The 14,728-nt window shown below is 48.4% G+C and overlaps 7 protein-coding genes across 7 annotated transcripts; 2 read left to right on the top strand and 5 right to left on the bottom strand.

The window, feature by feature from the left end:
* Positions 1–2,712: 2,712 nt before the first annotated feature.
* BO83DRAFT_463345 (MARVEL domain-containing protein) lies at positions 2,713–3,715 on the bottom strand. The gene is made up of 2 exons (XM_025537340.1): positions 3,532–3,715; positions 2,713–3,470 (listed from the first exon to the last, which is right to left on the bottom strand). The coding sequence occupies exons 1-2, from the start codon at positions 3,626–3,628 to the stop codon at positions 3,037–3,039; spliced, it is 531 nt and encodes a 176-aa protein (XP_025389231.1). The 5' UTR covers positions 3,629–3,715; the 3' UTR covers positions 2,713–3,036.
* Positions 3,716–4,261, bottom strand: BO83DRAFT_245560 (uncharacterized protein). The gene is made up of 2 exons (XM_025526999.1): positions 3,842–4,261; positions 3,716–3,774 (listed from the first exon to the last, which is right to left on the bottom strand). The coding sequence occupies exon 1, from the start codon at positions 4,090–4,092 to the stop codon at positions 3,850–3,852; it is 243 nt and encodes an 80-aa protein (XP_025389230.1). The 5' UTR covers positions 4,093–4,261; the 3' UTR covers positions 3,716–3,774; positions 3,842–3,849.
* On the bottom strand, positions 3,977–6,126 carry BO83DRAFT_416321 (uncharacterized protein). Its single transcript, XM_025534689.1, has 2 exons — positions 6,004–6,126; positions 3,977–5,946 (listed from the first exon to the last, which is right to left on the bottom strand). Exon 2 carries the CDS (start codon positions 5,802–5,804, stop codon positions 4,431–4,433), a length of 1,374 nt encoding a protein of 457 aa, XP_025389229.1. The 5' UTR covers positions 5,805–5,946; positions 6,004–6,126; the 3' UTR covers positions 3,977–4,430.
* Positions 6,127–6,213: 87 nt separating this feature from the next.
* Positions 6,214–9,234, bottom strand: BO83DRAFT_407409 (uncharacterized protein; the record flags this gene model as incomplete). The annotated part of the gene is made up of 2 exons (XM_025533959.1): positions 6,838–9,234; positions 6,214–6,234 (listed from the first exon to the last, which is right to left on the bottom strand). Exons 1-2 carry the CDS (start codon positions 9,127–9,129, stop codon positions 6,214–6,216), a joined length of 2,313 nt encoding a protein of 770 aa, XP_025389228.1. The 5' UTR covers positions 9,130–9,234.
* A 768-nt stretch (positions 9,235–10,002) lies between these two features.
* BO83DRAFT_377487 (uncharacterized protein) lies at positions 10,003–11,387 on the top strand. The gene has a single exon (XM_025531004.1). It carries the CDS (start codon positions 10,081–10,083, stop codon positions 11,302–11,304), a length of 1,224 nt encoding a protein of 407 aa, XP_025389227.1. The 5' UTR covers positions 10,003–10,080; the 3' UTR covers positions 11,305–11,387.
* A 1,330-nt stretch (positions 11,388–12,717) lies between these two features.
* Positions 12,718–13,173, top strand: BO83DRAFT_425979 (uncharacterized protein; the record flags this gene model as incomplete). Its single annotated transcript, XM_025535242.1, has 1 exon — positions 12,718–13,173. The coding sequence occupies one exon, from the start codon at positions 12,718–12,720 to the stop codon at positions 13,171–13,173; it is 456 nt and encodes a 151-aa protein (XP_025389226.1).
* Positions 13,174–13,416: 243 nt separating this feature from the next.
* BO83DRAFT_245510 (uncharacterized protein) lies at positions 13,417–14,698 on the bottom strand. The gene has a single exon (XM_025526998.1). It carries the CDS (start codon positions 14,270–14,272, stop codon positions 13,685–13,687), a length of 588 nt encoding a protein of 195 aa, XP_025389225.1. The 5' UTR covers positions 14,273–14,698; the 3' UTR covers positions 13,417–13,684.
* Positions 14,699–14,728: the final 30 nt, after the last annotated feature.

The raw sequence follows: 14,728 nt of genomic DNA, 5'->3' as shown, positions 1-14,728 counted from the left end.
GGCTGACACTTCGCTAGAGTTCTCTGGGTTTCTGTAAGGCCAGTCCTGCTTCCAGGTCGGTGTGACAGCATAAAAGTCTGCACAATAATTAGTGCTCGCACTGTGACAGCTGATACAACTAGTACGCCGTACAATCTTGTAAAGATCCCGATAAGATAGTAAGGAAATAGCATTGCGCGTCTTCGTGCCCTGGTCTGGAGCAGAAACAACGAAGCAGGATCCCTAGACTGGCTGTTGGAGGAGGAGTTCCAACCTCTTGGCAGTACGGTAGTTGATCTGAAGACGAAGGGTTGAGGGTAGAAATCCGACCTATGTAGATCTCCAGAGGTTGAATTAGTGGCTGGAAGAGGTGGTGGTCGGGGACCAGGCAGGAAGAAGAGGCGCAGGGTCAGCTGACCCTGGCTGGAGTGGATGTCTACTAAACAGGTTATCATAAGGACTGCTCTTACACGGTCGCCCGGCTCGGAAGGAATTCAGGGAATCAAGTGAATTTTAAACCTCGGCTCGCCGGTCATAAGTATACACTGCATACTCCATCGTTACACCAGCTTCCTCCAAGTAACGAGGGAAGCATCTCAACTTCATATCTAGCTCCTTTCCGCAGCACTGTTATGTCCTCCGTATCACAATTCATTCCACCGCACTTGTACGCTTGCTTTCTCTGTGATCTATAATCCACGACCAAGTCTAAGTACCGCCATTGTCAGTAACGCCCAATGAGCCTTCCTGGGTTTGCCAGTGAATAAAACGGATTAAGTTCCCATGTTATTATAGTTGCTCTCCATTTGCCCAGCCGGGACCCCACTAGCGTTAACTGGCAACAGAATAAAAGGGAAACTCTCCTTCTTGTCTCGAATGGCGGTTTTCAATGCCTCTGGTTCCGCGGTCGGGCCTTGAGAGGGCGTGCGACTATGTCAGGTTCAATGGAGCCAACTGGTACTGGGATAATTAATCAGGACACTCACCGATGAAAAAGCAAGATATTGCAGAGCAGTGGTGACTGAAAGTTTCTGGGCCACACCCCCTCCTATGGTCTGTGCTGAGATGACAGCCGCGGATGCCTCTTGCTACCACTGTAGAAAGTCAGAAGCAGCGGCGATGAACGGGACTAGGACTCTTAAAAGTCAGTCTGATAGTGCATTGCTAGGCTTCGACGCATGCATCATCAGCGTATACAGTGCTGGTGAGGTTATTCCCCTCAGCTCTAATTGAGGTTTCGACATTCATGGAGTACTTTTTACCGTAGGCCAAGTAATACCTGCAAGCTACCAACGAGACACTACTGCTGGCCGACCAGCTGGGGCTTCAACCAGATGCAATATTTGCCGAATCCGTAATAGTCCAGCCTCTGCAGTTTGGCTCACAAATACTAGTTAGTCTGCTTGGTTACATGCCAAGAATACCGCTGACAGTACTGAGGCGAGGAGCTGGGATATTTATGAGAGCTACATCCCCGCCTGAAGCCAGAAAAGTAGAGGATCCATTGCTTTCTCCAGACCTAAGTAACTGCGAGATCATATTTTCTCCTTCAATCTCCCTCTTTCGTAGATTGGGGCACTTGGCGAGCACAGTTGTCGCCTCTCCACTTGGTATTTTCTTTACGCTTTTTAGTCTTCACTGTGTGTGTAAGTTGACAGGACTTCGAAGTCATTAGAGATGCGGACGATCTAGTCAGAAATAGGTGGTCGGAGTCGGCTATTAGTGAGAAGGAATTACAACGCTGGTACAATGGAGGCGGGTCCTGAAAGGCTAATGTCTCTCTCTGGTGTAATTCATTTTACTCCTGCTGCTGTCGTCCATTCACACAACTTCACAACGATCTTACTCTGCTTTCGTCCGATAGAATAAAGCAACATGACCTTAACCTCCTTCACTTGCCCTACCCCTTCTCAGCAAGAAGCTGTTCTAAGACGACGATCTTCCTGCGCTCCAGAGAGGTTCAAGCGTGGTTGTCATCTCCATGTCTAGGCTTTGTCGGGTAATATCAATGAACCTCACTAATAACGATGCACGGTAGTTACGCTCTACATGGCCGTAATTCCTGTGCACGCTATGCTCAGACATTGGGCGATGTCTCCGTTACCTATTCAATACAATGAATTCAAACGATATCCACAAGCTGCTCATTTTTATTGTTCAATATATGATGAGATCTCCTACGATGCTACAGCTTCATCCACTACACGCACTGTGCCTTTCGGAGCCTCTCTCCAACTGAACAATAGATGGGGCCTGCAGATTTGTCGAACTTGATGATAAGTCTGACAAGGTTCTGAAAGCAAGCATTGCGATTCACAAGGTCCCTTGGGTGTTGTCGGCAAATCATTGCCTCGGGAACTGGACCAAGTGGACAGCCCTCCATCCTTCTGCAATACAACACTTAGATCATAGGATCTCCCTGCCATATTAGCTTCGCGCAAAATAGATCTAGCACATACGACCACAGGATGTGGAAAATAGGGCTTCCCGTCCGCTCAGCCGTACTCAAGCCACACGCCGGGAGGTTAGTAGTTGGGTGGGTGACCACCAGCGAATCCCTTCTGTTGTATGTTTTTACTAATTTCAATTTATGTACTCTTTCCTTCATTTTTTTCGGAAAATAATAATAATTCTTTTAAAGTTTCTAATTCCGCTAAGTGAGTGAGAAACGGCGTGCATTGTGAACGGTGTGGTGATGAGTCAAAAAGAACACTGTTAATGAATACCAGATTAGTCGGGGTTTCGGGGATCATTGTATTGATAAGATATGAAAAGAATTATATAGTCCTACTTCACAACTAACACCGGGAAGTCGGACCTAGCTTAATGGCTTGGCTATGTAGCAAAATGGCGCAAAAGTGGATATTGCTGGCTTACACCCATGCACTAGGTTGCCGTTGTTCGCCTCGACTGAAGGAACTCTGTATATGCTCTAGCATAACTTCTTTTTATTTCAAGACGTCTCAACGGACACGACATACGGGACATAGGAAGTATTTTATGGGCAGCTGTGTCAGATAGTCCTGTTGTTCACAGGGATCCCTAAATCACGTTCTCTTAAACAGGTGTCGTGGTTTCGATTGTCGATGTCTTCTGCCGGCGAGTGCTGTTAAAGACAAGCTTGATGGTCGGAATCGTCGTAATCATAAATAGCAGCGATTCTAACGCGCCGAAGACTATTGCAGTTTTGAGCAACACACAATGATCTTCTTCTGCCGGACATGGATTACTCCCCACATTAACAGCAACCGCAATGAAGCCCGCAAGCCATGAGAGAAGAGCCACAGCCTCAACAATGACAGAAACAGAGCCAATCACTGCATGCTCCGCGAAGCTGATTCCCGCAGTGAAGAAGAGAAAGAAAACGCCCAGAATTGTCCACCCAGCACAGAACATTAAGAAGCCCCACTCGTCAGGGACGCCGGCGTAAGCGTAAAAGTTGCCGTATACGAAGTGCACGTAGTCAGTGTGGCCGCGATAGACGTGGATAGCTAGGTGATGGTAGTCAGAATGAATGTCTTGATAGAGTAAGATGCATTGGTGGGTTCATACCGTAGCCGTCTGTACCCATGACGACGATGGCGAAGATGAGCTGCAGCGCTCGCAGGGTACCATCGACCGTTCTATTCGCTGCTATGTTTATGGCCATTTTCTTGGCCACGATATGTAACGCTCTGTGATTGAGACTAGAGCGGTGATTGGGAACGTCGAGTTAATGAAGAACTGAGGAACACGGCGTAGACGAAGAGATAGAGATCGTGGACTCAGGGAGCGGGATGCGGTCCTCTTAACTACCTGCCCCAGCAGTCAGCTAGGCAGTAATTTAGACTTAAAATTACATTGGTGCCGGAAGTGATCTTACTCGTTTGACTATATTGCCAAAAGCCAGCCCAGTTTCCCTCCTGCCTTCTTGATGTCATTCTCATGCAACCTGCAACGATATTGACGGATTTGAGGGCGCTGCTGCGGGGCCAAGCCGTGACAAAAATATGACCATACTCGATTAATGACTAGTGGAAGTGTAAGCAAGCCTAGGCTACCGACTATTATAACACACGGACCAATAAGCATCAATGAAGTGTCGAAAGACCGAGATGACCTCCACTTATGCATCCCTCGAGTCTTTACTTAATCCGGTTTAGCAGCAACAAACACCGAGCTGAGCTCCACCAGCACTTTAACGGCGAATGGAAGGCATCAATCAGACTCCCGTGAGATGCTAGATAAGAGACCCGACATCGAGACAATACATTGCCCATGCACACATAATGCCAATAAATCACCACCCGATTCAAAATAGTAATATGTGGTTCTGAATAGATACTGTTATGCGTTCGGCACAGGACTAGAAAAGGATCAGGAATGCAAGCAGCTTAGCGAGAGTTTGATGGGCCTTTCCATACACATAAAGAGATTAGCGGCTTCTGTGCATAAATGAGTCAGTAAATACCTTATATCTCGATAGTTTCTGACCAGTACATCCAACCATTCTGGCAAGAATAATCAATATGTCCCCACCCTTGCATGAGAGGCGGGCTGGGCCGCTGGAAAATAACGTCTACGACGTGGCGGCTGTCTCCACTGAATCTTGGAGACACCGAGTAACCGTACACTCTCTGTCCTTCGGAAATGTCGCAGACAGCCAGCGGAGCGTTGGGAGAAGAAGAAACACTGGAAGACGTCTCTAGGGCGGCCAGTCGAGCACCGATGGCCGCCAGGATTCGTCCATCGGCAGGCCCCTCGCGGCTTTGTTCGTTAAGTAATGTCGTCGCCAAAGCACGCAGTGACGGATTTCTGCACTTGATGCTCACGATGAAGAGAGGGCTAACAATTCCCGGTCGCGTTGAGAAGCGTTTGAAAGCACTGGGTTTGTTCCGCCGCCTCAGCCGCGCCGACGCGGCAGCATCACTTATTATGCTTTGGAATTGGTCATTATGTTCATCGTACGCTGTTTCGTACGGGCTGTGAGCACACAAGATGAAAATTAACGCTGATGTTAACTGCGTCCGAACCGCATGAATCTCAGCCAGCATGTCCAAATCTCTCGGCGTCGGCGTCGCGGACGAACATCGGGCTTGCAGCGTCGTGGCGAGCGCTGCAAGGCAATCAAGAACAAAACGACACTCGGCCGCCGCATCAGATTGAGCCTTACACATGGTGGGATCATGCTCTTTCCAGTTAGAATACGTGTATCGCAAGTGCGAAGCCTGCTCTATGAACTGATAGGATCGATAAAGGCAGTGCATTGCGGCGTCAATCGCAAGCTCTGGTTCACAGAACGCATCGTCTCTAGTCGGTATTCTGGGAAAGTCCAGATACATATACTGCGGGGTCTGGGACAAGCCGTAGCTGCCAATGAGGAGGTTTATCTTTACTAGCGCATCTTTCATTGTACTGAGGATGTCGGCAGATGAAGCTTGCCAGCGATGCTGCTCGGCCTTGGTCAAGATCTGTACGGCCCCAAGAAAATGAGTGAACGCATTTTGCTCGTGTTGGCTTAGGATCTCCACGTAGGCTAGGACCATGGATGCCAGAGCCAGGGACTCTGCACCGACGCTCCCATTGTGAAAATCAGATCGCAGCCTTGCTAGAGCTGAGCCATAATAGTTCCAGGTGGAGTAGGGCCGATGGCCGATCAAGTTTATCTGCGATGATTCATACGCCGCCCCGAAAGCGACCGCGGCGGCCTTGACACATTCGACCTGACTCGATAGCTGGAGAAATATACGCCCCCAAGCACTATCTTCTCGCGGAGAACAGCCTCTGTTATCTAGAGACATCACATGAGCTGCGAGATAGCTTAACCTTTCCGCATGGCTGTCCATTGTGACCCCAAATTTTAGAGCAGGCTGCAAAGTTGATGACAATGATGACTTGGCTTCCCGGCTGTAACCGCCGCACACTCGACCGGCTTGAAGGCATCGCCGACACAGGGGCTTTTGCTCGTCGCACTTGACCCGACGTGCCCTGCATCTTGGTCAGTCGACTTGGTGACATGATAGCAAGATGAAGACCATCCCATACTTGCAAGTCACGCAGCCCCGTTTCGACTGCGACACAACGACGCGTACCCGCTTTGAAGAGGGAGAGAATAATTTATTTTGGGACCCCGTTGTTGTAGAAGGTTGAGTATTATTCGGCAGCTCTTCCATGATTGCTGCAAAGCTGGCGTTGACATGTGTAGAGTCCGGGTCGATCAGTCATGGCTGGATTTAGTGCATCCTCGGGCCGAATTCACTCCGGGTTCAGCCCATACTAGTGCTTACTACCTGCCCAACGGTCTTCGTTATTCATCCTTGCTCTGCTCTTGCTCTTTCCAAGTTCCTGCTTATTATGATTATATATACATATATATATTTCCTCGGTATGTTGAAGGCTTCGGAACCAACCACGCAAGCTTGGACTGAGGAGCCTGGTACTTATCGAAACGAGAACATCTATCACTAAGTATGTATATAGTATCACTATCATTCGCCTCTTCTGTTGTCAACATTTTGTTCTTGTTCCTAACATTCAAGCTACCGACTAAGCCTTGTGCGAGCTTTAGTGAAATGAGTATGCATCGCACCCATGGGAATAATATGGTAATAAGAAGAATATAAGTTACAACATTGGACATTAACTGATACTAGTATGGAATAACAGTAACCATAAGGACAAGGGAAACAACATTCTATCGCAACACTAAGTACTGGCCAACTAGTGGGTACCAATTAGAAGCACATCTCACTGGTCCAACAAGAACGAGTCTGCTGCTAAGACTACTTAGCCGTACAACTGATCCAGCCGAACAAAGGTCGGCATGTTAGTGAATCCAAATGGGGATTGGGAACCAGATCTGGTCATACGCGGTGATACCATCGAGCCATTTCCTGGAGTTGGTGTCCTAGCTGGATAGCCTGGCCATGTAGCAGGATGGCGCAAGATTGGGGTTTGAAGCCCAATTAATTCTTGCTCGGTGGAATTAGGCTGGTCAATTCCTTGGACAAGATCGTCGAATAACAGCTCAACATGTCCGCGGTCCATGGGTGCAGCTTTCCGTATCCGCACCTTCGCCACCCGAGCATAAGTCTTCGCTGATCTGATGCCTGCACCCGTGTTCTCCAAGGCTATGGGCGCAGGCTGGGAGTTCTGGGCAAGCGCAATTATCTCTCCGAGAGAGGTCCAACTGCCTGACGTGTGCTTTCGATAGATGACGAGAACAATGTGGATGACTGTTAACATGATGTGCATTAAGAGGATTGGCAAGGCTAGGTAAGAGGCAAGTGAGCTTTGAAGAGAGAAGCCGCTAATTTTCATATCGGCCTTTATTGTTGTGACTTCATGTGGACTGGGACATGAAGCATTACTGGAAGTTTGTTGGCGTGTCGGTATCTGGAATTCGAACTCAGGCAAGTGGCCAGAGTTCGCGACAGTTCCGTTACAGGATGGGTCGGAAGGAGTGAACAGTTGATAGCTGCCTGTTCTGCTAAGGCCGTCCACCACCACGCTACCGATGATGGCTTCAATTATCGCTACCTTTTTCTGACCGAGATCACTATCGTCAATCCAACCTTCCAGCGACGTCACTCTTGTTGTGTTGTCGCTTTGGGTGTTCCTGAGTAAAGCAGTGTTGGAAAAGATGCTCTCTATGGTTGAGGGTCGCCAGGTATTGGAGCCTCTGACAGGCGCTTCCGGAGTCAATAGGTCGAGCCAATCAACTCCAAACGATACTCGGCCATTTGTAGAGCCGTTAGATTCGGGATGCCAAGAGGGGGTGCGGCTGTTGAACTTGATGTTCCATGGATACCAGCCAGTCCAGAAACTGTACTTGTCGGTGAAAAGAGTACTAGGTACCCATCCAGCCTGAACAGAACAACCGACAACAATTCTCGCTGAACTCGAAGTCTTCTCCGTGCCATTCCTACCCCACGCTGACTCAAAAAGACCCCCGATGCTAACTGGGCCAAAGCCCGATGGAAGACGAACCCAAGAAAAGCGTAGATGATCTGAAGGGTTGGTATGAAGACCGTCGATCTTGAGGGGGAAACTCTGACCAAACTCGGATTCACGAGGTATCGATGGGAAAGTCACAATTTGGTCCAGGGTCCGCAGGAGCTGTGGGTCCGAGCAGCGGAGACGAACAATGGCGCTACGTACCTCTGCGGATACGATACGGTCATCTACCTGGCTGGGTGGTAGGTCAGCGCTTGCTAGAAAGGCATTCCACCAGTTGTCTGCAAGTCGTTGTAGAGCTGTTGTTACAGCAGCGTGGGCTTGCACTAGGAATGTGTTCCCATTTGTTCCATTTCTAGTGTCCCCGAGAGCGTAGAGTGGAGGGATAAGCGACGAAGGGCTTGATATTGGCCAGTAGAAACGAGAACCAGATAATTTCTTGGCATAGGAAGGAGCATTCTGAAAGCTGGTACGGTCCTTAGTTCCCCAATATGTCCACAGGGAGTGATAACCACCAGCAGGACAGAAAGCGATAGTGCTCGAACTTCCGTTTCCACACAACCGATGTAGTTCCGACATATTACCCGATAGGTCATCGGGCCAAAACTGAGATTCTTCGCCAACTATTGAGAAAGTCTTGCTCCCGACCCGCCAGCCCTGGGACTTGGGAACAAGAAAAACAGCACTCGCTGGACCAGCTAAGAAAGCTACCAGTCCTGCCACTACCACCAGGCCAACAAAAAGAAACTTGCGGAGCTTGCTATCGTGAGCGCCTGCGTACCCCAGCGAGCCATAAAACTCTTTCCGAAGAAAAAAGTCGAACCTGTTGAAATTGATACCCGCACCGATGAGACCCAAAGGCACACCGCCGCCGAACATCAGTTCATGTCGTACAAAATCCATAACCATCACGCTCAGGGAAGCCACAATCATAATCTCATGGCTCTTGGCAATCAACTGCAACAATAGCAGATTGATGGTCTCGGACTTGACCGGAGACATCAAATCCGCGCCAATATATCTTCCATTCAGATTTATTGTGACGATGGTTACCGACATAATGATCGGAAGGAGGTGAATCGCACAGCGCCACAGGACTGCCTGTAAGGACCCGGTTACCAGTACCTTCTTGTGCTCGCGCGGCCCGGGTGCGGATGAGGTAGCGAGAGGGCGGAAACTTTTGGTTCTGCGTAGGAAGGCTAATGGGATTAGCATGATGAAGGTCCCTGTGTACAGGTTCTCGTAGTAGGCAATTGCGCCGAGAAAGAAGGATAAGGTTGATGACAACAGGAATCACAAGGATGACAGTAGCAGTTGGTCAAAAATTTACATATGGAGGGTTTGCGATCTTTTATGATGCCTTTCTCGAGACCTTCGTTCCTCCATGTTTGTTCCTGCAGTACAGGGGGCGTAGGCGTGGAACGCAGTTTGTGACTGATCAATTATCCATCTTGTCAGAGAGACACACATGGCGTTGATTGGAGCTGAAAATAGAAAATGGTTCATAACATTCTGACTTTCCGGGGCGCCAGTTTCACTCAGAGATAGTAACAGGTAGGCAGCCGCTGTTGTTTCGGATTGCTACCAAATCACTCGGTACGGAATAGAGGGGTCACGTCGGGTATTCAAAGGCCTTCTGTCATGACAACTCGTACGCAAAGGGGCCAGACAGAGGGGAGGAGAAAATCATTTACCTCGCCCGGAGAGAGCTGCCCATGAAAGCGAGAAGTAATGAAGGCATTGAGGAGCTTTTATTAGGTAGCAGCGGATTTATCTGTGGTTCTGCACAACAATGACAAGACGAGCCACCCCATCCCAGTGACAGGAAAGGGGGCAGCTGTCCACCCGTGACGGTGATTATCAGGGCCATATCTGACTACTAGTATAGTATTTGTACAACCGTAACTCCATGGCGATTGGCCTGGCGATACAGGCACAGTCTCTCCGTGTCAGCTAAACCGCCTTGGGTCTAGTGCTGATCACTGCCAACCTTAATTCTCCAAGATCCTGCCTAAAACGGGGGGGTCGCATTGCTGATCACTTGACCTGCTTTGTCTGCGGCCGTCCCTCCCCCCATCCATTCCATTATCCATCCATCCCTTGATTGAACCTCTCTCCATTCAATTACTGCAGCCCTTCAGGCCAGGAAATTCTCGAAGACCACGAATGGCGAACTTTTGGTGTCTTCGCCATATGCGCCCCAGTATCTCATCGCCGCATCCAACGGGCTTGTTATTTTGCTTGCTCGGTCTCTTGTATCTACTCTCGATCGGCTATTATCGGTCGACAAGTCATCGCGATCCTACCTCCTTCTTCTTCGACCCCAGTAGAGCCTACGAGAAACGGTATTCCGCGCACCGGATTCAAGAAGCAAAGTCCTTTCTCACCACTGCTGGCGACTTCCCCTCCGCAGCAAAGCCATCCGGCAACACCCAGGCTACGATTTGTGTGGGGATAGTGACGGTTCGCCGAAGGAAAGAGCAATATGTTGGGTTGACAATAGCCTCTCTCCTGGAAGGCCTCACCGAATCGGAACGAAACACAATATTCCTTGATCTACTCATTGCACATACCGATCCCTTCGTTCACCCAATATTCTCCGAGAAGTGGGTAGAGACCCTACCCGACCGCGTCCTCCTGTATTTGAACGATGATAACCCCGATTACGAGCAGATCCGCGCCTGGGAGGATGGAGGATGGTATCGTAATAAGACTATCTACGATTTTACACATTTGATGAAGGATTGTTATGAGACTGGTGCGGATTACGTCGCCATGATTGAGGATGATACTTTGGCTGCCAAGGGCTGGCTTTCTTCTACTTTACACGCCCTTGATGTAATCCAGCAGCGCACAATAGCTGGACAAGACTGGGTCTATCTTCGCCTCTTCTATATTGATGACCTGCTGGGTTGGAACTCGGAGGAGTGGCCGAGATACCTTGCGTTCGCTTTCCTATTTTGGGCTGCTCTAACGGGAGCCATAGTATCTGCAAAGAAAAGGTTCTTCAAGTCAACTCCAGCAAGTGCTATCTGTATGATCTCTTTTTGTTTCATTCCGGCGTTCATCGGACTACACTTCATGGCAGGGCGGCAGACAATGTGGCCGTTTCGTCCGGGTGTCCACGAGATGAACAAATACGGATGCTGCTCGCAGGGCCTGGTCTTCCCGCGTTCGATAGTGCCACGATTTCTGGAACATACCGATCTTACAACCGATTGGTTAGTTGATATGATGGTAGAGAAAATTGCCAACCGACAGGGGTGGAAACGTTATGTGATAGTCCCGCCAGTCCTTCAACATATCGGTGCTACGAGCTCGAAAGGGTATGGGTTTGACAAGTCGGCAAAGACAATTTGGAATTTTAGATACGAAGAGTATCCATATTGATAGGCGGCTCTCCGACTGGGTCTTACTCACCCATTATACATATGTACCAATCTATAGTACTAGTGTAGAATGTTTAATCAATGATGCACAATCGCTCTGCTCTCCTCGATAAGGTTCGATTGGAAAATATAAGCTCGGTATAGCTTGCTCCTGTCGCTTTATAGACATCGTGATAGCCAAACCAAGTTGCCTGAACCCTCCAGCTAGTAATCTGGCCGCCACTATTTCCTCGCTGAACTTCGCAAACTGTTAGCATAGCAGCAGGGTCAATGGGGCACATACTATATTGATGGAGGCGTCGCGTTTCATATCAGGGTCTAGCCATGGAGTCGTACCTGTGGCTTACTTACTTCGTTTCGTTTAAATCTAGTCTCGAGTTGGTCGCTGCATGACGATGTGGAGAGATTGATCGGTGGATTTGCCAGCCCGTGGAAGAAAGAACCAAATCCCAAATCATGAGATATGATATATTCTATATAATCCGCGTGTCCTTTGGCACCTGGCGAAACACTTAATACAGCATCATACGACTTAAGCAGGGTAAAATGTTTGCAAGAGTCCTGCTCAGGTATGGAACATGAAGATAGATTACAAAGCCGAGAATTGTCATCACATTTTCCGGCTAAAATGTTACTCAATGAGGCTGCAGCCTCTCTTCTCTGACAACATCCTTCTCATCAAAAAAAAAAAAAAAAAAAAAAAAAAAAAACCAACATACGGCAGCAAACCTTAAAAATTCCCCAGCCCCGAGGTTACGGATCATGCCGACGACATCAGAAGCTTTGTTACAGTGACATATACACGCGGTTCCAACGAGCTTTGCCGAAAACGAAGTGATATGGTTATTGAAACTCGTCAATACCATTACATTGATTAAACATAATTCCAGCACCACATTCGTATTACGATGTGTTACATGAGCAACTCACAGATGTTTATGTCATGGAAGGGATCTTGGTCATTGCGCTATTTCTTGTTGCCTTAAGTCATAAGCTGGCCATAGGTAATGCATACCACTGAACCATGTTTTCATTCTTCAGATACATGGAGGCAGACGAGGACAGTTAACCTTGAAAATAGATCAGGGGTATCAATACCCACCAAAAAGGAAGTCGGTTGGGTATGGTGCAATCATAGAAATCAACGCCTGCTGGTATTCCAAGTAAGGCTAGCGTGCTAGTCCGACGCCGCCGTAGTTAATCACTGCTTCCGGTAATCAGAAGGACAAATAATATGGGCAATCACACTTTTCGACAATCCAACCTAATACCCAAGTGCGGTATGTGTCTTAGAACAGGCTCAACTATTCTTATCGCATCACTAAATTCGATAAACTGGGCAGGGCAGCGTGGTAGAACAAATTCGTGGGGGACGCCCACCGGCCCTCCGCGATCGACCAATATAGCCTTCAAAATGCGGACCGCTGGATCTAAGCCTTTGTTGGAGGAACAGCGGAGAGGCGAGATTGCCCTCAACAAGTTCGCCGAGTACGCTGAAAAGCAACAGGCCCAGCGATCGGCACAGTATTTGCCTAGTGACAGCGGCTACGAAACAGCCAGCGCAGCTCCAATACCCGAAGACCATGCCGAATTGGATATTCTCAACCAGCTAGATCTCACGGATGCTCCGAAATCGATCCAGTTGAAGAAATCACTCCTGGGCACTGGCAAACAGCCAGACCATAATATCCAAGTCCTGGCCAGCATCCTAGAAACGCGCATTGACGAAGGACATGATAAGACTCTCTTCAATCTGGGTCTTGAGGATGGCGGGGATTCCACGTCTTTTGATCTTCTTAATAAAACTGATATCCAATACTATGCAGGTAGAGACTATTTCCCCTTCTATTTTTGGTTAATGTGTTGCTGATACTATGTCTATCACGAAAGCAAGTATTTGTAAAGAACAGAAGCAAAGGTTGAAATAGAACTGGTTTAGGCCTTTTAGATATACCTAGCCTCTTTGCTGTGTTCCGTGGCCTTGCCAACTAGTTCAATTCAGTTCAATTAAATTCATATTCTTACACCCGATCGAGCCGGCGTAGTGAGATGCTAGCTATGCAGGTGCTTCACCGTTTGAAGCAAAGAATATGACCCGAACGCCCTCAATGCCCTCTAACTCGCAGTAAACACACATAAACACACGTAGAAACATGTAAGCAACGCGAACAACGCATGCCATGACGTAGGAAGGTCGTCGCCGTAGCTAAACACAACTGAATAACAAAAGCAAATGTAGATGTAAATGAGTGTTGCAGCTATAGCTACCTACGAGTCACCATCCTCCTCGTCCTTCGTCCATTATCTTGCTCCCAACATGCCTATTCCTTCTGCTTGTATGACCTTCCCTGCTGACTCAAACAGGGCGTGTTTAGTTCCTTCTACCCAGCGTCTTCGGCGCCTATCCCCATGGCCCTGAGGCCTACGTGTTCTTGGCTTGGGTCGAGGTCAGGATCAGGATCGAGTTCGATGCATGTTTCAGGGGATGAATGTATCAGCAGATCCTTGTTGATGATGCTTTGGACCGAGGATAGGACCAGAAGCTGGGGGACTGTTCGTATATGTCTGAAGTCAGTCCTTATGATTTGCTCTTGTAGCCTCTTGGTGAAGACGTTCCGCGCTGAACTGCCCGAGCAAGTGCCAACTAGTCCATCCGACCTTTTGGCGATTGATGCCACATAAATAGATGGCTTTCGGTGGTCCCTAGACATAACACGGTTCATATACATGAGAACATCCGTGATCATTTTCATACATAGCTGATGATCCTCCCAAGCTTCCTTGAGTACTGCTAAAAATCTCTCCTCTGCATCCCGCCTCTTATTAGTACGATCTTGCGCATCTACCAGCTGCTTCACCAACAGCAGCAGACTAAGCAAAATAGCCCCAGTCACTAACTTGTAGACTTCTGTATCTGACCATTCATGTTCTAGTTGTTGAATCCGTTCACACAGTTCCGTTCCACGCATTCCCAGGACAATATTATATGTTGAGCATTCATGTAGGCTAGTCACGCGCTGCGCTCAGGCCGCCCACACAAAGCACCTCTTCGCGTTGCTTTGTTTCGCTCTCCTAGATAGCTCAATTCAACTGACACTTTTGCTTCGCGTTCGTTCCGTTCGTTTGGCTGCTTTTGTTGCTGTAGAACGCTCCTCAAGATTATAGAACTTGCGATATATCTCCTCGAAAGACAAAGCTGAGGCATCTTTGGTGTGAATTTTCTTGAGCGAGGTAGACAACTCAGCCCAACTTGTTTCGAAGTCGTTCGTTTTGCTCCCTGCCATGGGCCTGCGCGGAGCACGGTTCTTATCCCTTGCTCGTAGAGGCATATTTGCAAACTCCAGCAAATACCATCCAGCTCGACAGATGATTGACAGCTCTGATGTGTGGGGCAAATCTCGCCGCACAGAACAGTGACGTATCCG

This window comes from Aspergillus eucalypticola (genome assembly GCF_003184535.1).
Source record: "Aspergillus eucalypticola CBS 122712 chromosome Unknown BO83scaffold_9, whole genome shotgun sequence".
In the NCBI taxonomy this organism is placed as follows: domain Eukaryota; kingdom Fungi; phylum Ascomycota; class Eurotiomycetes; order Eurotiales; family Aspergillaceae; genus Aspergillus; species Aspergillus eucalypticola.
This window is presented reverse-complemented; position numbering and strand designations above follow the sequence as displayed.

Excerpts from the sequence above, each read along its gene's own strand:
- BO83DRAFT_463345 (XM_025537340.1), bottom strand. The coding sequence starts at position 3,628 with ATGGCCATAAACATAGCAGCGAATAGAACGGTCGATGGTACCCTGCGA. Across the intron at positions 3,471-3,531 it reads CATGGGTACAGACGGCTACG|CTATCCACGTCTATCGCGGC; the intron begins GTATGAACCCAC and ends ACCATCACCTAG.
- BO83DRAFT_245560 (XM_025526999.1), bottom strand. The coding sequence starts at position 4,092 with ATGCATAAGTGGAGGTCATCTCGGTCTTTCGACACTTCATTGATGCTT.
- BO83DRAFT_416321 (XM_025534689.1), bottom strand. The coding sequence starts at position 5,804 with ATGGACAGCCATGCGGAAAGGTTAAGCTATCTCGCAGCTCATGTGATG.
- BO83DRAFT_377487 (XM_025531004.1), top strand. The coding sequence starts at position 10,081 with ATGGCGAACTTTTGGTGTCTTCGCCATATGCGCCCCAGTATCTCATCG.
- BO83DRAFT_245510 (XM_025526998.1), bottom strand. The coding sequence starts at position 14,272 with ATGCGTGGAACGGAACTGTGTGAACGGATTCAACAACTAGAACATGAA.